We start from the raw sequence: 20,789 nt of genomic DNA, 5'->3' as shown, positions 1-20,789 counted from the left end.
GTCACTTCTTGGGGGAGAAGGAAAGACCTATTCCCTGGTCTTATCTTCAACACTTTGTCCCTAATCCTTAACATTTGAGGGATAGTCTTAGGTTGTACTTTTCCTTGATTCACATCTTCCTCCAGGTACTTGTGACAAAGGTGGAAACTTGGAGAAAGGCCAATGATCCTCACTGTTCTTCCATGAATCCCACTTTAATGTCTGTGGAGTGAGGTGCTGGGAAGGGGCCCTGTGGTGAGTGTCACTGATGATTGAACTAATCTCTTCATCCTCAGCCTCCAGTCTTCCTGCCTCTGCCTCTTTCTTCTCTCTAGCAGCCCTCTTGTCCAACTCTGGCTGGGACCATATTCACTTTTGGTCTTGGTTGTACGTGGGCAGCCTCCAGAAGGTCTATATCTGACACATATAGCAGTGCTTTACAGTCCTGATGCTTACAGTGGGGTGAGCAGCTGAGGTTCTTGCTTCTGTGTCTCTTTCCTTCCATCCTCTCCAGCTTCCCCTATGTTGGACTCCAATGTGGAGGGAGGGTATTCTTGGACAGTAGCAAGAAAACTCCAGTAGTCTTAGCTTGACCATATCCCCCCAGAATGGGGTGGGAACTCCCCTGTCTCTGGAGGCAAAGTGGCCACTACTGTAGCTAAGAGTGCAAAGGTATCACCTTCCCTCCCCCTTTTTGGGTAGGCATTCAAGTGACTGTAATACCTTCCACTGAATGATAGTTAAGTGCCATGGGAGAGATATCAGTAGTAAGTACCCTTACATATCAGGAGCGGGAGAAGTCACTTCCTGATCACACGTGGCTTCCTGGTGGAGGAGAGAAAAGCAGTAAGAGATGGGTAGGATTTTCATAGGCTGAGAGAAACACAAAGAGAGATAGAGAAGGAATTCTTGATGTAGGAAACAGCTCAGGCAAAGGCCTGGAAGTAGGAAAGCCCAAGGCAAGGAGACCTGTTGGTTGGAGCAGAAGGAAGTTTGGGCAGTAGAGGGAGATGAAATCAAAAGGATGCATGGAGAGGAATCAGAAAGTCTGAAGCTGGACTTGTAAGGAATGCCAGACATCTGGACATTGTATCTTTTCATTCCTTTGTCCACTTCCCCAACTTGAACAAACTCACTCCAAAGCTAGGGCAATATAATATATCCCCCAGATTGCTGAGCATCTTTTCATGTGCTTCTTGGTCATTCACATATCTTCTTTGGAGAAATGTCACTAAGTCCTTTGCCCATTTTTTTTTGACAATTTTAAAAATTTATTTATTTTTTAACAACAGTATAACATTTTTTATTGATTTATAATCATTTTACAATGTTGTGTCAAATACCAGTGTAGAGCACAATTTTACAGTTATACATGAACATATATATATTCACTGTCACATTTTTTTCTCTGTGAGCTGTGTCCTTTGCCCATTTTTGAATTGGGTGGTTTGCTTTTTTGTTGTTGAGTTTTAGGAGTTCTCTATATAGTCTGGATATTAATCCCTTATCTTATATATGACTTGCAAACATTTTCTCCCACTTTGTGAGCTACCTTTTAACTCTGCTGATAGTGTCCTTTGATGCACAAAATTTCAAAAATCAAAAATTTCCATGAAGTCCAATTTGTCTCCTTTTTTCTTTCATTACCTGTGTCTTTGGTATCCAAGAAATCATTGCCAAATCCAGTGTCATGAAGGTTTTGCCCATGTTTTCTATAAGAGTGTTATTGTTTTAGGTCTTACATTTAGGCCCTGATTCTGAGTTGATTTTTGTATATGACATTAGATAAGGTTCTAACTTCATTCTTTTGTACATGGACATCCAGTTTTTCCAGCACCGTTTGTTGAAAAGACTACTCTTTCCCCAGTGAATGATCTTGGCACGCTTGTCAAAAATCGTTTGACCATTTATGTAAGGACTTACTTCTGAGCTCTCTCTATTCTATTCCACTGCTCTATGTGTTTGTCTTTATGCTGGTGCCACATTGTTTAGATTATTGTAGTTCTGGAGTAAGTTTTAAAATCAGGAAGTGGGAGTCCTCCAGTTTTGTTCTTTTTCAAGAGTAATTTGACTATTCAGAATCCCTTAAGATCTCATATGAATTTCAGCATAGATTTTTCTATTTCTTAAAAAATGTCACTGGGATTTTGATAGAGATAGCATTACATTTCAGAAGCAGCAATCAGTGGATCAGAGCACAGATTCCTGATATTTGGAGTCCGTGTCCTTTTTGCCTACCCTAGCTCCCACAAGCTGTGTGCAAGCAACTCCAGGAACACATGCATAGCTGCCTGCCATTTGGCTGGAGGGGAATGGGTAGCTGCTGCTGCTGCTGTGCTAAGAGCTAAAATTGACCAAAATTGACTGAAAATTTGAAATGAGCCATCCAGGTCTTCCCCTGGAAGTTTCAAGCATTCAGCAGACTCTAGAATTCCAAAATAGTTACATCAGACAGATTCTGCTAGTGCAATTGTTATCTAGGTGGGGAGATGGATCCCTGGTGTGTCCTACTCCACTGTCTTCCGAATCCTCCTCCAAATTATTTTTTAATTACCCTCAAACACATAATAGAGTCTCCAAGTTGTCAAAGATAAACAAAGCCGGACATTAAAGTGGTAAGGACAGGTTTTAATCAGTAATATGCTATTACAGTGGGAAAAAGAGTCTCACATAAACTGACCTCCACTTTGACTTGCATGGAAGTGACTGGGCGTTTTAAAGGGAGAGTGAGGTTGTAGGCAGGGGAGCAAGCAAGGGCTGGGCAGTGTTGGGAAAGTGAAAAATTACAAAAGAGAGTGGTGGTCCATGTGAAACCCAACCAATTTGCTAACTGGCACTTATAAAGTTAGGCTCCTGCCCTCCACAGAGGCTGGGAGACAGGAGCCCTATCCTGAGGTGTTGGCTGGAACAAACAGTAAACTCTTTTGAGTCTTGAGTTTTCTCAGGCGGGCACTATAAGGAGGCCTGGGGTCATCCTAGGGATGTGGCCCTGAGCTGTTAGAAACTGTGTTCGTGTCTGTTCAAGTCTTTATAGATCAAGGGTGAGGCTTAGTGAAGGAGGGGACTTAGAGGAGCCAGGCTAGAGTTTGGTCAAGGAGGCAACCTTTGTCAAAGTAAAAAGTAAAAACTACAGCTAGAGTCAAAGTTGCCTGACAGTCATTCCCAACCTTAGTTCCTTCATGCTTCTCTGAGCTAATCGTCCCCTGTTGTTGGAGTAGGTGAGCCTCTTTGCAAAATTTGAATGCATTACATATACCTGAATTCATGCGTGCGTGCGTGTGTGTGTGTGTGCACACAGGAGTCATATATGTGTGTATTTTAACAAAATTTCGTCTTCTAGTTTCACTGAATAAAACATTCCAAGAGTCCCGCCATGACCCTACCATATTTTTGACTTGAAAATGGTGGTCTATCATGTGACTTCCATAGTCATTCTAGTTTCCTATGAAGGGCCATTTGCGTAGTTTCCAGCTTCTACTGGAAATGCAATAAACTGGTTGGCTATAAACACCTCCTTGAAGTGCTTCTTGAACACAGAGATGAAAGGTGGAATTACTGGGTCCTTGAGCATGCATTTAAAATTTTAATAGATGCCACAAAATTGCCTTTTTAAAGCAGCCCAACCCACTTACACTCCCACCAGCTGGGTAAGAGTGTTTATTCTTCCCACTTGTCCCAACATGGGTAGAATCAAAGTTCCTAATAGTTGCTAATCTTCTGGGTCAAAACTAGTCATTTGATTTGATTATTTCCACTCACCACTTGTCTTTTCCTTTTCTGGGACCCATCCCATATCCTCAGATATTAAAATGACTTCAGATTGAATTCTGCATTGTTCCCTGGCTTTGGAGGTGGGGTCCCCAGAGTCATGCTAAGGGCAGGATGGAGAAGGGGAAGAAGGAGGGGCAGAGTAAGTGAAGAAGTTTTTAACCCCCTCAGCTGCAGCTGGGACTGCAACTTAAGGAGAGGCCCCAGATTCCAGAGTCCAATGTCTTGGCCAAGTGTATTCTCTGTCCAGTTTTGCTAGTTCTTGGTGCGGGAGCAGGGAAAGGGAAAGGCAGTGTCCTAAGAATTGCTCCTAGTGGGCCACACAGACTGGGGGTTGGGCCGCCAGCAGCTTTTCCCAGTTGATACCTCCTGGGCTTGTCTTATCTTCTAGGAAGTCCTCCCTTCCTCTAGCAGCGTCAGATACAGGGAGAAGTGGGGGATGAGGGGGAGGTGGGGCGGGGCACAGGTGAAGCTATGCTCAGCCCCCACGCCCAGCAGGGCAGATGACTTTCTGAGCTGGGTGTTCTGTGCACTGCGGCTTTCTCCCTGCTGCTGTCCGCCGTGTTGGTGCTGGCCCTGCACCCAGCCTCCACTGCGTCAGGCCCATGCAGCTGCTCAGGCTTCTCCGCCTCCTCTGGATGCTCAGGGTCTCCCTGGGGGCCACAGGTGAGGAGGCGCGGAAGGGGAGGGCTGGAGAGATCTGCCTGATGTTCCAGGGCAGGGCTGCGTGTCGGTGGGTGGCTCTGAGATTTAAGGGGAGGCTGAGGAGAGGTTCCCTCAGATCTCTTGGTGCTAGGAGAACTGAGGTGGGGGAGGAGAGGGAAGCTGGGTCCAGCTGGTGCTGCTCTCCACCTGGGACCCAGCAGCTTTGCAGGGGTCCGTGCTTGCATCAGGAAGGTGGGATAACCTCTTTCTGCAAAAGTGCTCTTTCCACTTTGATTCTGTTTTCTGAGCCCTTTCATTGCTCCTGCTTGCCCAGCCCTGTTGCTTCCTCCACCCTGGACTCTATCCCTCTCTTTACTTCCATCCGTTCAACCCTCCTGAGAGTCCCTGCCTCTGCCCCTGGTGCTCCCTCTTCTCTGGAGTGTCTCCGCCTTTGGTCCCAGTGCCCCATCCTCCATCTCTACCCCTAATTCTCCTAGTCCCCACCTAGCCTATGTTTCTGGGTGCAGCTGTCATTGGCAGGGTTGTGGTAGGGAGATCCTGATTGCTCCCAAAGGATGGGTCAGAGAACACCCTTAGGAACTTTGGAATTCCTCTGTGCTTCCCTTCCCTCTGCCCCCCCCCCGTACTTGCTGCTGACCCCCAATCCTAGACCTCTCCAACATAGAGGTCTGTGGTCCACTTTCTCACTTACCTCCAAGGTCACTTCCTGGCTGCAAGGACTCTAGGGCAGGTATCTTCAGAATCCCCTCCCCTCTTCCTGATACCCCAGCTAAGCCGAGAAGTGAAACCCCAACTCTTAGAGCAAAGATGTGCTGAGTTTGATGTGAAGAGGAAGCGAGCCCTGAGTGGGCAGGAGATCTGGGTGCTTCCTGCTGGCAACTGCTGTGGCTGCCACTCACCCTCAACATTATGAGATCTTTGACCCTTAGTCTTACCATCTGTAAAATGGGGTTGACAGTATTTGTAGAGTGAGGGACTTGTGTTTGTAAACTAATTAACCCAGTGGCTGAATAGAATAAGTGATAGAAAATATGTCTATTTTTATTATTAACACTCAATGTTACACCTTAAGATCTCCAGGACTCATGCCTGCCTGCTGAAGTATCTCTTTCTGGAAGCTTCCTTTTCTGTCCTGTCCCTCAGCCTGTGTGTGGTTCTGTCTCCTTGTCCCTCAATCTCAATGGCCTCTGAGATTCAATCTCTGTTTTCCCCTTTGCTGTCCTCTTTGCAACTTTTCCCTGTCGACCCTTTGTTTCCTGAAGTCCATGATGTGTCCCACCCTCAGCCAAATCTTGGTTGGGTTCTCTCTCTCTCTCTCCAAAGAGAAGAGTCAGCCCAGACAGCAGTGGGTCACAGGGAGAGGGGCAGAGGTGATCCAAAGGGTGGGGGACCAGCAGGGACAAGGGCTTCAGGAAGCAGGTGAAGGAGAGAAGAGGGAGTAGACTAAGGGAACAGTGGGTATGTGAGGAGGAGCAGATGGGAGTGGTGAGGGGAGGCGGCAGGAACCTGTGCTGAATCTGCATGCTTAGCGTGGCCATCCCAGGGCTGGAAGATCAGTACACAGATGAGGTGGGCAAGGGATTAAGGGAGCCCGCCACCCAACTCCCCTTGGTGATGTTGACCTGGGGAGCAGACAGATCTTGGCTTTCATAATCTCGAAAAACCTCGGTTCCAAACTACCTCAGATGGGGGAATACGTGATGGCACTTCCTACCATCTGTGACACCTATCTGGAAAAAGGGGCGGTGAGTAACCTATGTGGTGTTCTGGTGACAAAACGACCTACCAATGAACTCCTCTGTTCTACCACCAATACAGGAACTTCCGCCATGGCCACATCCACTTCTAATACACTTTTGCGTGCTGCTCTCAGCAACTACTCACACTCCAAGGGTACTGGAAGGTGGCCACTGAATATCTCCAAAATTGTTTCTCTCACTCCTGACAGTAGGGAAAACATACCTATGACTATCATCACTTCCCCCCACTTTAAATCCATTTCTGAAACATTGCTGAACTCTCGAATCAACTCCAACACCTCAACAATCCCCATGTCCAAGTTGGTCTTCAAGGTAGAAACCACACCACCTACCATGATTGTCTATATGAGCAGGACAGATTGCATCAATCCAACCAGCCTTTTAATTACCACCACTTACCCGACCACCACCTGCATGACACGGAACCAGGTGAACTTTACCAACTCTTACACCACCACGCCTAAGATAGAGAAGCCACAGACAAGCATGATGAGTATTTCTCCCATGACAACTACTAGGAGAGTCACTTCAGGCATGGCCAGTTCTACCAGAGATATACACAAGAAAAGTACGACAAAGGGTGCAGCCTACACCACTGCGGCCACAACAAAGAGACGCAGGAGAAGGGACATAAAGTCATATGCTTCAACCACTAGGAAAGGCATATATAATACTAAACGTGATATTTTACAAAACTTTCTGAAAAAGGACATAATTTCTACAAAAATTCCTACTAGCCAGGACATGTCCAGGCATGGACCTCAAAACAGCACCATCACCATCAACACAACTGAAATTACAACTGCTGAGGATACATCCATTATCAGGAGAACTCACACCACAGACACTGAATCCATCAGGAGCAGAACAACACACAGACAGCCTGCTACCACTTCAACACATGACAGAACTAATAAAAATACTCAAACAGAGATGAAAACAGGGGTAAACCTTAGAAGGGACTTGCACGCAAAGTCCACCAGGAGAGAGAGGACTTCCTTTCTGCCAATCACCGCATCTGTCACCCCCACAAACACAGTCGGCTCCCTCACCTACCCAACTTCCTCTCGAGGGACCGCCAAGACCGGGACCTCATCCACGAGCCTGCCTCTGTCCTCTCCTCCTGCCTCAAGCGCAGAGCCAGTCCCCACTTCCGCCCCCAACCCTAGCCCTCTCTCCACCTTGGTCACCACCATCCCCACCACCCAGGCCACGTCCACCCCTCCACCTCCCCCTAGTACTCCCAGCACCGCCACCGCCACCACCACCATCACACGGGAAATCACCACTCCCGCCGACACGGCCGCCCCCGCCACCTCCATCACAACCCCTCTGCCCACCCCCTCCACGACAGGAACCACCGTGACAGCCACGGCACACCTGCGAACCACACCCACCCCGGCAGCCCCACGGAGTACCTCGGGCATCACTCCCCCAACCGCCTACTCCACGGGAGGCTCAAGCACATCTGCAGTTACCTCGCCTCTCCCTAGCCCTGCTTCCCTGCAGACATCCAGAACCCTAGCTCCGTCTCCTGAGCCTTCGGGCACGCCCACCAGCACACCCACCACCCGCTCCACATCCACCAGCCCCACTGCCTCCTTGACCATCACCACTGACCTCACCTCCACACCCACTCTCTCCAGCCTGGCCCCCACCCGCACGCGTGTCATCCCGTCCTCCCCCACCGTCCACACCACAGCCGCAACACTCAGTGCCCTCACCACCTCGGCCACGATGCCCGACACGACATCCGTGCCCCCAAGTACCCACCGCGCTGCCTCTCCCTCCGTCACTGCAGCCGCTCCCGGGACCTCTGCAGCCTCCCCTTCCACGTCCACCAGCAGTAGCAGGACCACCCCGCCCCAGGGGGCCACCGCTGCCTCCACCAGCACCAGCACCAGCACCGGCCCCGGCACCAGCACACTGCACACGACCACGCTTCCTCCCTCCAGTGACACGCCTGCACAGCCTTTCACGACACGCACTACTTCTCAGCCCCCAGTCACATCATCGGTCACCCCCAGGCGCACCGCCAGCTCCCTGGCCTCCCACGCCTCCTCTCCAGTGACCACCGATACCTTCACCTCAGCCACGAGCCTGCCTCTGTCTTCTCCTCCTGCCTCAAGCGCACGGCCAGCCCCCACTTCCGCCCCGCACCCGAGCCCTCTCTCCACCTTGGTCACCACCATCCCCACCACCCAGGCCACGTCCACCCCTCCACCTCCCACTGGGACCCCCACCCCCATCGCAACGGGAATCACCACGCCCACTGACACCGCAACCCCCGCCACCTCCGCCTCGGTCACAACCCTCTGGCCCACTCCCTCCACCACCGACACCACCGCGACGGCCACCTCACCCCTGCGAACCACACCCAGCCCGACAACACCGCACACTACTCCAGGCAGCCCGTCCTCAACCTTCTACCCCACTGGAAGCACAGTCACGTCGGCAGTGGCCTCCTCCCCCTCTACCTCTGCCGGCCCGCACACCTCCACCACCCCAGCTCCATCTTCTGCCAGTACAGGCATCTCCACCGCCACGCCAACCACCACCAACTCCACATCCACTAGGACCCCTGGCTCACTGACCACCCTGACCGGCCTCAGCTCCAGCAAGTCACCAAGCCCCACAAGTGTCATGCCCTCTTCCGGCCCCCTGCACATCCCAGGCACCACTCTCGCTGTCACCACCACCTCTGCCCCGCTGCCTGCTACCACATCCCCGCTCACAAGTGCCCACGGCACTGCCACCCCCTCCCTCACCACCAGCACTCCGGTTCCATCCGCTGGCCCCTCTCCCACGCCTGCCAGCAGGCCCAAGGCCACTCAGGCCGAGAGTAGCCCTCCGCCGGCCACGAGCAGCAGCACACTGAGCACCAGCACGGTCCCACCTAGCAAGGACATGCCCTCACAGTCCCCCAGGACAGAGAGGACTTCCGTTCCGCCAATCACCTCATCCGTCACCCCCACAAACACAGTCGGCTCCCCCACCTCCCCCACTTCCTCTCGAGGGGCCGCCAAGACCGGGACCTCATCCACGAGCCTGCCTCTGTCCTCTCCTCCTGCCTCAAGCGCAGAGCCAGTCCCCACTTCCGCCCCCAACCCTAGCCCTCTCTCCACCTTGGTCACCACCATCCCCACCACCCAGGCCACGTCCACCCCTCCACCTCCCCCTAGTACTCCCAGCACCGCCACTGCCACCGCCACCGCCACCGCCACCACCACCATCACACGGGAAATCACCACTCCCGCCGACACGGCCGCCCCCGCCACCTCCATCACAACCCCTCTGCCCACCCCCTCCACGACAGGAACCACCGTGACAGCCACGGCACACCTGCGAACCACACCCACCCCGGCAGCCCCACGGAGTACCTCGGGCATCACTCCCCCAACCGCCTACTCCACGGGAGGCTCAAGCACATCTGCAGTTACCTCGCCTCTCCCTAGCCCTGCTTCCCTGCAGACATCCAGAACCCTAGCTCCGTCTCCTGAGCCTTCGGGCACGCCCACCAGCACACCCACCACCCGCTCCACATCCACCAGCCCCACTGCCTCCTTGACCATCACCACTGACCTCACCTCCACACCCACTCTCTCCAGCCTGGCCCCCACCCGCACGCGTGTCATCCCGTCCTCCCCCACCGTCCACACCACAGCCGCAACACTCAGTGCCCTCACCACCTCGGCCACGATGCCCGACACGACATCCGTGCCCCCAAGTACCCACCGCGCTGCCTCTCCCTCCGTCACTGCAGCCGCTCCCGGGACCTCTGCAGCCTCCCCTTCCACGTCCACCAGCAGTAGCAGGACCACCCCGCCCCAGGGGGCCACCGCTGCCTCCACCAGCACCAGCACCAGCACCGGCCCCGGCACCAGCACACTGCACACGACCACGCTTCCTCCCTCCAGTGACACGCCTGCACAGCCTTTCACGACACGCACTACTTCTCAGCCCCCAGTCACATCATCGGTCACCCCCAGGCGCACCGCCAGCTCCCTGGCCTCCCACGCCTCCTCTCCAGTGACCACCGATACCTTCACCTCAGCCACGAGCCTGCCTCTGTCTTCTCCTCCTGCCTCAAGCGCACGGCCAGCCCCCACTTCCGCCCCGCACCCGAGCCCTCTCTCCACCTTGGTCACCACCATCCCCACCACCCAGGCCACGTCCACCCCTCCACCTCCCACTGGGACCCCCACCCCCATCGCAACGGGAATCACCACGCCCACTGACACCGCAACCCCCGCCACCTCCGCCTCGGTCACAACCCTCTGGCCCACTCCCTCCACCACCGACACCACCGCGACGGCCACCTCACCCCTGCGAACCACACCCAGCCCGACAACACCGCACACTACTCCAGGCAGCCCGTCCTCAACCTTCTACCCCACTGGAAGCACAGTCACGTCGGCAGTGGCCTCCTCCCCCTCTACCTCTGCCGGCCCGCACACCTCCACCACCCCAGCTCCATCTTCTGCCAGTACAGGCATCTCCACCGCCACGCCAACCACCACCAACTCCACATCCACTAGGACCCCTGGCTCACTGACCACCCTGACCGGCCTCAGCTCCAGCAAGTCACCAAGCCCCACAAGTGTCATGCCCTCTTCCGGCCCCCTGCACATCCCAGGCACCACACTCGCTGTCACCACCACCTCTGCCCCGCTGCCTGCTACCACATCCCCGCTCACAAGTGCCCACGGCACTGCCACCCCCTCCCTCACCACCAGCACTCCGGTTCCATCCGCTGGCCCCTCTCCCACGCCTGCCAGCAGGCCCAAGGCCACTCAGGCCGAGAGTAGCCCTCCGCCGGCCACGAGCAGCAGCACACTGAGCACCAGCATGGTCCCACATAGCAAGGACATGCCCTCACAGTCCCCCAGGACAGAGAGGACTTCCGTTCCGCCAATCACCTCATCCGTCACCCCCACAAACACAGTCGGCTCCCCCACCTCCCCCACTTCCTCTCGAGGGGCCGCCAAGACCGGGACCTCATCCACGAGCCTGCCTCTGTCCTCTCCTCCTGCCTCAAGCGCAGAGCCAGTCCCCACTTCCGCCCCCAACCCTAGCCCTCTCTCCACCTTGGTCACCACCATCCCCACCACCCAGGCCACGTCCACCCCTCCACCTCCCCCTAGTACTCCCAGCACCGCCACCGCCACCGCCACCGCCACCGCCACCACCACCATCACACGGGAAATCACCACTCCCGCCGACACGGCCGCCCCCGCCACCTCCATCACAACCCCTCTGCCCACCCCCTCCACGACAGGAACCACCGTGACAGCCACGGCACACCTGCGAACCACACCCACCCCGGCAGCCCCACGGAGTACCTCGGGCATCACTCCCCCAACCGCCTACTCCACGGGAGGCTCAAGCACATCTGCAGTTACCTCGCCTCTCCCTAGCCCTGCTTCCCTGCAGACATCCAGAACCCTAGCTCCGTCTCCTGAGCCTTCGGGCACGCCCACCAGCACACCCACCACCCGCTCCACATCCACCAGCCCCACTGCCTCCTTGACCATCACCACTGACCTCACCTCCACACCCACTCTCTCCAGCCTGGCCCCCACCCGCACGCGTGTCATCCCGTCCTCCCCCACCGTCCACACCACAGCCGCAACACTCAGTGCCCTCACCACCTCGGCCACGATGCCCGACACGACATCCGTGCCCCCAAGTACCCACCGCGCTGCCTCTCCCTCCGTCACTGCAGCCGCTCCCGGGACCTCTGCAGCCTCCCCTTCCACGTCCACCAGCAGTAGCAGGACCACCCCGCCCCAGGGGGCCACCGCTGCCTCCACCAGCACCAGCACCAGCACCGGCCCCGGCACCAGCACACTGCACACGACCACGCTTCCTCCCTCCAGTGACACGCCTGCACAGCCTTTCACGACACGCACTACTTCTCAGCCCCCAGTCACATCATCGGTCACCCCCAGGCGCACCGCCAGCTCCCTGGCCTCCCACGCCTCCTCTCCAGTGACCACCGATACCTTCACCTCAGCCACGAGCCTGCCTCTGTCTTCTCCTCCTGCCTCAAGCGCACGGCCAGCCCCCACTTCCGCCCCGCACCCGAGCCCTCTCTCCACCTTGGTCACCACCATCCCCACCACCCAGGCCACGTCCACCCCTCCACCTCCCACTGGGACCCCCACCCCCATCGCAACGGGAATCACCACGCCCACTGACACCGCAACCCCCGCCACCTCCGCCTCGGTCACAACCCTCTGGCCCACTCCCTCCACCACCGACACCACCGCGACGGCCACCTCACCCCTGCGAACCACACCCAGCCCGACAACACCGCACACTACTCCAGGCAGCCCGTCCTCAACCTTCTACCCCACTGGAAGCACAGTCACGTCGGCAGTGGCCTCCTCCCCCTCTACCTCTGCCGGCCCGCACACCTCCACCACCCCAGCTCCATCTTCTGCCAGTACAGGCATCTCCACCGCCACGCCAACCACCACCAACTCCACATCCACTAGGACCCCTGGCTCACTGACCACCCTGACCGGCCTCAGCTCCAGCAAGTCACCAAGCCCCACAAGTGTCATGCCCTCTTCCGGCCCCCTGCACATCCCAGGCACCACTCTCGCTGTCACCACCACCTCTGCCCCGCTGCCTGCTACCACATCCCCGCTCACAAGTGCCCACGGCACTGCCACCCCCTCCCTCACCACCAGCACTCCGGTTCCATCCACTGGCCCCTCTCCCACGCCTGCCAGCAGGCCCAAGGCCACTCAGGCCGAGAGTAGCCCTCCGCCGGCCACGAGCAGCAGCACACTGAGCACCAGCACGGTCCCACCTAGCAAGGACATGCCCTCACAGTCCCCCAGGACAGAGAGGACTTCCGTTCCGCCAATCACCTCATCCGTCACCCCCACAAACACAGTCGGCTCCCCCACCTCCCCCACTTCCTCTCGAGGGGCCGCCAAGACCGGGACCCCATCCACGAGCCTGCCTCTGTCCTCTCCTCCTGCCTCAAGCGCAGAGCCAGTCCCCACTTCCGCCCCCAACCCTAGCCCTCTCTCCACCTTGGTCACCACCATCCCCACCACCCAGGCCACGTCCACCCCTCCACCTCCCCCTAGTACTCCCAGCACCGCCACCGCCACCGCCACCGCCACCGCCACCACCACCATCACACGGGAAATCACCACTCCCGCCGACACGGCCGCCCCCGCCACCTCCATCACAACCCCTCTGCCCACCCCCTCCACGACAGGAACCACCGTGACAGCCACGGCACACCTGCGAACCACACCCACCCCGGCAGCCCCACGGAGTACCTCGGGCATCACTCCCCCAACCGCCTACTCCACGGGAGGCTCAAGCACATCTGCAGTTACCTCGCCTCTCCCTAGCCCTGCTTCCCTGCAGACATCCAGAACCCTAGCTCCGTCTCCTGAGCCTTCGGGCACGCCCACCAGCACACCCACCACCCGCTCCACATCCACCAGCCCCACTGCCTCCTTGACCATCACCACTGACCTCACCTCCACACCCACTCTCTCCAGCCTGGCCCCCACCCGCACGCGTGTCATCCCGTCCTCCCCCACCGTCCACACCACAGCCGCAACACTCAGTGCCCTCACCACCTCGGCCACGATGCCCGACACGACATCCGTGCCCCCAAGTACCCACCGCGCTGCCTCTCCCTCCGTCACTGCAGCCGCTCCCGGGACCTCTGCAGCCTCCCCTTCCACGTCCACCAGCAGTAGCAGGACCACCCCGCCCCAGGGGGCCACCGCTGCCTCCACCAGCACCAGCACCAGCACCGGCCCCGGCACCAGCACACTGCACACGACCACGCTTCCTCCCTCCAGTGACACGCCTGCACAGCCTTTCACGACACGCACTACTTCTCAGCCCCCAGTCACATCATCGGTCACCCCCAGGCACACCGTCTGCTCCCTGGCCTCCCACGCCTCCTCTCCAGTGACCACCGATACCTTCACCTCAGCCACGAGCCTGCCTCTGTCTTCTCCTCCTGCCTCAAGCGCACGGCCAGCCCCCACTTCCGCCCCGCACCCGAGCCCTCTCTCCACCTTGGTCACCACCATCCCCACCACCCAGGCCACGTCCACCCCTCCACCTCCCCCTAGTACTCCCAGCACCGCCACCGCCACCGCCACCGCCACCACCACCATCACACGGGAAATCACCACTCCCGCCGACACGGCCGCCCCCGCCACCTCCATCACAACCCCTCTGCCCACCCCCTCCACGACAGGAACCACCGTGACAGCCACGGCACACCTGCGAACCACACCCACCCCGGCAGCCCCACGGAGTACCTCGGGCATCACTCCCCCAACCGCCTACTCCACGGGAGGCTCAAGCACATCTGCAGTTACCTCGCCTCTCCCTAGCCCTGCTTCCCTGCAGACATCCAGAACCCTAGCTCTGTCTCCTGAGCCTTCGGGCACGCCCACCAGCACACCCACCACCCGCTCCACATCCACCAGCCCCACTGCCTCCTTGACCATCACCACTGACCTCACCTCCACACCCACTCTCTCCAGCCTGGCCCCCACCCGCACGCGTGTCATCCCGTCCTCCCCCACCGTCCACACCACAGCCGCAACACTCAGTGCCCTCACCACCTCGGCCACGATGCCCGACACGACATCCGTGCCCCCAAGTACCCACCGCGCTGCCTCTCCCTCCGTCACTGCAGCCGCTCCCGGGACCTCTGCAGCCTCCCCTTCCACGTCCACCAGCAGTAGCAGGACCACCCCGCCCCAGGGGGCCACCGCTGCCTCCACCAGCACCAGCACCAGCACCGGCCCTGGCACCAGCACACTGCACACGACCACGCTTCCTCCCTCCAGTGACACGCCTGCACAGCCTTTCACGACACGCACTACTTCTCAGCCCCCAGTCACATCATCGGTCACCCCCAGGCGCACCGCCAGCTCCCTGGCCTCCCACGCCTCCTCTCCAGTGACCACCGATACCTTCACCTCAGCCACGAGCCTGCCTCTGTCTTCTCCTCCTGCCTCAAGCGCACGGCCAGCCCCCACTTCCGCCCCGCACCCGAGCCCTCTCTCCACCTTGGTCACCACCATCCCCACCACCCAGGCCACGTCCACCCCTCCACCTCCCACTGGGACCCCCACCCCCATCGCAACGGGAATCACCACGCCCACTGACACCGCAACCCCCGCCACCTCCGCCTCGGTCACAACCCTCTGGCCCACTCCCTCCACCACCGACACCACCGCGACGGCCACCTCACCCCTGCGAACCACACCCAGCCCGACAACACCGCACACTACTCCAGGCAGCCCGTCCTCAACCTTCTACCCCACTGGAAGCACAGTCACGTCGGCAGTGGCCTCCTCCCCCTCTACCTCTGCCGGCCCGCACACCTCCACCACCCCAGCTCCATCTTCTGCCAGTACAGGCATCTCCACCGCCACGCCAACCACCACCAACTCCACATCCACTAGGACCCCTGGCTCACTGACCACCCTGACCGGCCTCAGCTCCAGCAAGTCACCAAGCCCCACAAGTGTCATGCCCTCTTCCGGCCCCCTGCACATCCCAGGCACCACTCTCGCTGTCACCACCACCTCTGCCCCGCTGCCTGCTACCACATCCCCGCTCACAAGTGCCCACGGCACTGCCACCCCCTCCCTCACCACCAGCACTCCGGTTCCATCCACTGGCCCCTCTCCCACGCCTGCCAGCAGGCCCAAGGCCACTCAGGCCGAGAGTAGCCCTCCGCCGGCCACGAGCAGCAGCACACTGAGCACCAGCACGGTCCCACCTAGCAAGGACATGCCCTCACAGTCCCCCAGGACAGAGAGGACTTCCGTTCCGCCAATCACCTCATCCGTCACCCCCACAAACACAGTCGGCTCCCCCACCTCCCCCACTTCCTCTCGAGGGGCCGCCAAGACCGGGACCCCATCCTCGAGCCTGCCTCTGTCCTCTCCTCCTGCCTCAAGCGCAGAGCCAGTCCCCACTTCCGCCCCCAACCCTAGCCCTCTCTCCACCTTGGTCACCACCATCCCCACCACCCAGGCCACGTCCACCCCTCCACCTCCCCCTAGTACTCCCAGCACCGCCACCGCCACCGCCACCGCCACCGCCACCACCACCATCACACGGGAAATCACCACTCCCGCCGACACGGCCGCCCCCGCCACCTCCATCACAACCCCTCTGCCCACCCCCTCCACGACAGGAACCACCGTGACAGCCACGGCACACCTGCGAACCACACCCACCCCGGCAGCCCCACGGAGTACCTCGGGCATCACTCCCCCAACCGCCTACTCCACGGGAGGCTCAAGCACATCTGCAGTTACCTCGCCTCTCCCTAGCCCTGCTTCCCTGCAGACATCCAGAACCCTAGCTCCGTCTCCTGAGCCTTCGGGCACGCCCACCAGCACACCCACCACCCGCTCCACATCCACCAGCCCCACTGCCTCCTTGACCATCACCACTGACCTCACCTCCACACCCACTCTCTCCAGCCTGGCCCCCACCCGCACGCGTGTCATCCCGTCCTCCCCCACCGTCCACACCACAGCCGCAACACTCAGTGCCCTCACCACCTCGGCCACGATGCCCGACACGACATCCGTGCCCCCAAGTACCCACCGCGCTGCCTCTCCCTCCGTCACTGCAGCCGCTCCCGGGACCTCTGCAGCCTCCCCTTCCACGTCCACCAGCAGTAGCAGGACCACCCCGCCCCAGGGGGCCACCGCTGCCTCCACCAGCACCAGCACCAGCACCGGCCCCGGCACCAGCACACTGCACACGACCACGCTTCCTCCCTCCAGTGACACGCCTGCACAGCCTTTCACGACACGCACTACTTCTCAGCCCCCAGTCACATCATCGGTCACCCCCAGGCGCACCGCCAGCTCCCTGGCCTCCCACGCCTCCTCTCCAGTGACCACCGATACCTTCACCTCAGCCACGAGCCTGCCTCTGTCTTCTCCTCCTGCCTCAAGCGCACGGCCAGCCCCCACTTCCGCCCCGCACCCGAGCCCTCTCTCCACCTTGGTCACCACCATCCCCACCACCCAGGCCACGTCCACCCCTCCACCTCCCACTGGGACCCCCACCCCCATCGCAACGGGAATCACCACGCCCACTGACACCGCAACCCCCGCCACCTCCGCCTCGGTCACAACCCTCTGGCCCACTCCCTCCACCACCGACACCACCGCGACGGCCACCTCACCCCTGCGAACCACACCCAGCCCGACAACACCGCACACTACTCCAGGCAGCCCGTCCTCAACCTTCTACCCCACTGGAAGCACAGTCACGTCGGCAGTGGCCTCCTCCCCCTCTACCTCTGCCGGCCCGCACACCTCCACCACCCCAGCTCCATCTTCTGCCAGTACAGGCATCTCCACCGCCACGCCAACCACCACCAACTCCACATCCACTAGGACCCCTGGCTCACTGACCACCCTGACCGGCCTCAGCTCCAGCAAGTCACCAAGCCCCACAAGTGTCATGCCCTCTTCCGGCCCCCTGCACATCCCAGGCACCACTCTCGCTGTCACCACCACCTCTGCCCCGCTGCCTGCTACCACATCCCCGCTCACAAGTGCCCACGGCACTGCCACCCCCTCCCTCACCACCAGCACTCCGGTTCCATCCGCTGGCCCCTCTCCCACGCCTGCCAGCAGGCCCAAGGCCACTCAGGCCGAGAGTAGCCCTCCGCCGGCCACGAGCAGCAGCACACTGAGCACCAGCACGGTCCCACCTAGCAAGGACATGCCCTCACAGTCCCCCAGGACAGAGAGGACTTCCGTTCCGCCAATCACCTCATCCGTCACCCCCACAAACACAGTCGGCTCCCCCACCTCCCCCACTTCCTCTCGAGGGGCCGCCAAGACCGGGACCTCATCCACGAGCCTGCCTCTGTCCTCTCCTCCTGCCTCAAGCGCAGAGCCAGTCCCCACTTCCGCCCCCAACCCTAGCCCTCTCTCCACCTTGGTCACCACCATCCCCACCACCCAGGCCACGTCCACCCCTCCACCTCCCCCTAGTACTCCCAGCACCGCCACCGCCACCGCCACCGCCACCGCCACCACCACCATCACACGGGAAATCACCACTCCCGCCGACACGGCCGCCCCCGCCACCTCCATCACAACCCCTCTGCCCACCCCCTCCACGACAGGAACCACCGTGACAGCCACGGCACACCTGCGAACCACACCCACCCCGGCAGCCCCACGGAGTACCTCGGGCATCACTCCCCCAACCGCCTACTCCACGGGAGGCTCAAGCACATCTGCAGTTACCTCGCCTCTCCCTAGCCCTGCTTCCCTGCAGACATCCAGAACCCTAGCTCCGTCTCCTGAGCCTTCGGGCACGCCCACCAGCACACCCACCACCCGCTCCACATCCACCAGCCCCACTGCCTCCTTGACCATCACCACTGACCTCACCTCCACACCCACTCTCTCCAGCCTGGCCCCCACCCGCACGCGTGTCATCCCGTCCTCCCCCACCGTCCACACCACAGCCGCAACACTCAGTGCCCTCACCACCTCGGCCACGATGCCCGACACGACATCCGTGCCCCCAAGTACCCACCGCGCTGCCTCTCCCTCCGTCACTGCAGCCGCTCCCGGGACCTCTGCAGCCTCCCCTTCCACGTCCACCAGCAGTAGCAGGACCACCCCGCCCCAGGGGGCCACCGCTGCCTCCACCAGCACCAGCACCAGCACCGGCCCCGGCACCAGCACACTGCACACGACCACGCTTCCTCCCTCCAGTGACACGCCTGCACAGCCTTTCACGACACGCACTACTTCTCAGCCCCCAGTCACATCATCGGTCACCCCCAGGCGCACCGCCAGCTCCCTGGCCTCCCACGCCTCCTCTCCAGTGACCACCGATACCTTCACCTCAGCCACGAGCCTGCCTCTGTCTTCTCCTCCTGCCTCAAGCGCACGGCCAGCCCCCACTTCCGCCCCGCACCCGAGCCCTCTCTCCACCTTGGTCACCACCATCCCCACCACCCAGGCCACGTCCACCCCTCCACCTCCCACTGGGACCCCCACCCCCATCGCAACGGGAATCACCACGCCCACTGACACCGCAACCCCCGCCACCTCCGCCTCGGTCACAACCCTCTGGCCCACTCCCTCCACCACCGACACCACCGCGACGGCCACCTCACCCCTGCGAACCACACCCAGCCCGACAACACCGCACACTACTCCAGGCAGCCCGTCCTCAACCTTCTACCCCACTGGAAGCACAGTCACGTCGGCAGTGGCCTCCTCCCCCTCTACCTCTGCCGGCCCGCACACCTCCACCACCCCAGCTCCATCTTCTGCCAGTACAGGCATCTCCACCGCCACGCCAACCACCACCAACTCCACATCCACTAGGACCCCTGGCTCACTGACCACCCTGACCGGCCTCAGCTCCAGCAAGTCACCAAGCCCCACAAGTGTCATGCCCTCTTCCGGCCCCCTGCACATCCCAGGCACCACTCTCGCTGTCACCACCACCTCTGCCCCGCTGCCTGCTACCACATCCCCGCTCACAAGTGCCCACGGCACTGCCACCCCCTCCCTCACCACCAGCACTCCGGTTCCATCCGCTGGCCCCTCTCCCACGCCTGCCAGCAGGCCCAAGGCCACTCAGGCCGAGAGTAGCCCTCCGCCGGCCACGAGCAGCAGCACACTGAGCACCAGCACGGTCCCACCTAGCAAGGACATGCCCTCACAGTCCCCCAGGACAGAGAGGACTTCCGTTCCGCCAATCACCTCATCCGTCACCCCCACAAACACAGTCGGCTCCCCCACCTCCCCCACTTCCTCTCGAGGGGCCGCCAAGACCGGGACCTCATCCACGAGCCTGCCTCTGTCCTCTCCTCCTGCCTCAAGCGCAGAGCCAGTCCCCACTTCCGCCCCCAACCCTAGCCCTCTCTCCACCTTGGTCACCACCATCCCCACCACCCAGGCCACGTCCACCCCTCCACCTCCCCCTAGTACTCCCAGCACCGCCACCGCCACCGCCACCGCCACCGCCACCACCACCATCACACGGGAAATCACCACTCCCGCCGACACGGCCGCCCCCGCCACCTCCATCACAACCCCTCTGCCCACCCCCTCCACGACAGGAACCACCGTGACAGCCACGGCACACCTGCGAACCACACCCACCCCGGCAGCCCCACGGAGTACCTCGGGCATCACTCCCCCAACCGCCTACTCCACGGGAGGCTCAAGCACATCTGCAGTTACCTCGCCTCTCCCTAGCCCTGCTTCCCTGCAGACATCCAGAACCCTAGCTCCGTCTCCTGAGCCTTCGGGCACGCCCACCAGCACACCCACCACCCGCTCCACATCCACCAGCCCCACTGCCTCCTTGACCATCACCACTGACCTCACCTCCACACCCACTCTCTCCAGCCTGGCCCCCACCCGCACGCGTGTCATCCCGTCCTCCCCCACCGTCCACACCACAGCCGCAACACTCAGTGCCCTCACCACCTCGGCCACGATGCCCGACACGACATCCGTGCCCCCAAGTACCCACCGCGCTGCCTCTCCCTCCGTCACTGCAGCCGCTCCCGGGACCTCTGCAGCCTCCCCTTCCACG

At 60.1% G+C, this 20,789-nt stretch overlaps 1 protein-coding gene across 1 annotated transcript in view; it reads left to right on the top strand.

Annotated features, from left to right (window-relative positions):
- The first annotated feature begins 3,861 nt into the window (after nucleotides 1–3,861).
- LOC105092402 (mucin-12) overlaps nucleotides 3,862–20,789 on the top strand; it is a 106,138-nt gene continuing 89,210 nt past the window's right edge. The window contains exons 1-2 of the mRNA XM_064478784.1: nucleotides 3,862–3,889; nucleotides 4,264–4,413. Of these exons, the coding sequence (XP_064334854.1) occupies nucleotides 3,862–3,889; nucleotides 4,264–4,413 (178 nt within the window). The remainder of the gene's footprint in view (nucleotides 3,890–4,263; nucleotides 4,414–20,789) is intronic.

Source organism: Camelus dromedarius, chromosome 24 (assembly GCF_036321535.1).
Source record: "Camelus dromedarius isolate mCamDro1 chromosome 24, mCamDro1.pat, whole genome shotgun sequence".
NCBI classification, from domain to species: Eukaryota; Metazoa; Chordata; class Mammalia; order Artiodactyla; family Camelidae; genus Camelus; species Camelus dromedarius.
This window is presented reverse-complemented; position numbering and strand designations above follow the sequence as displayed.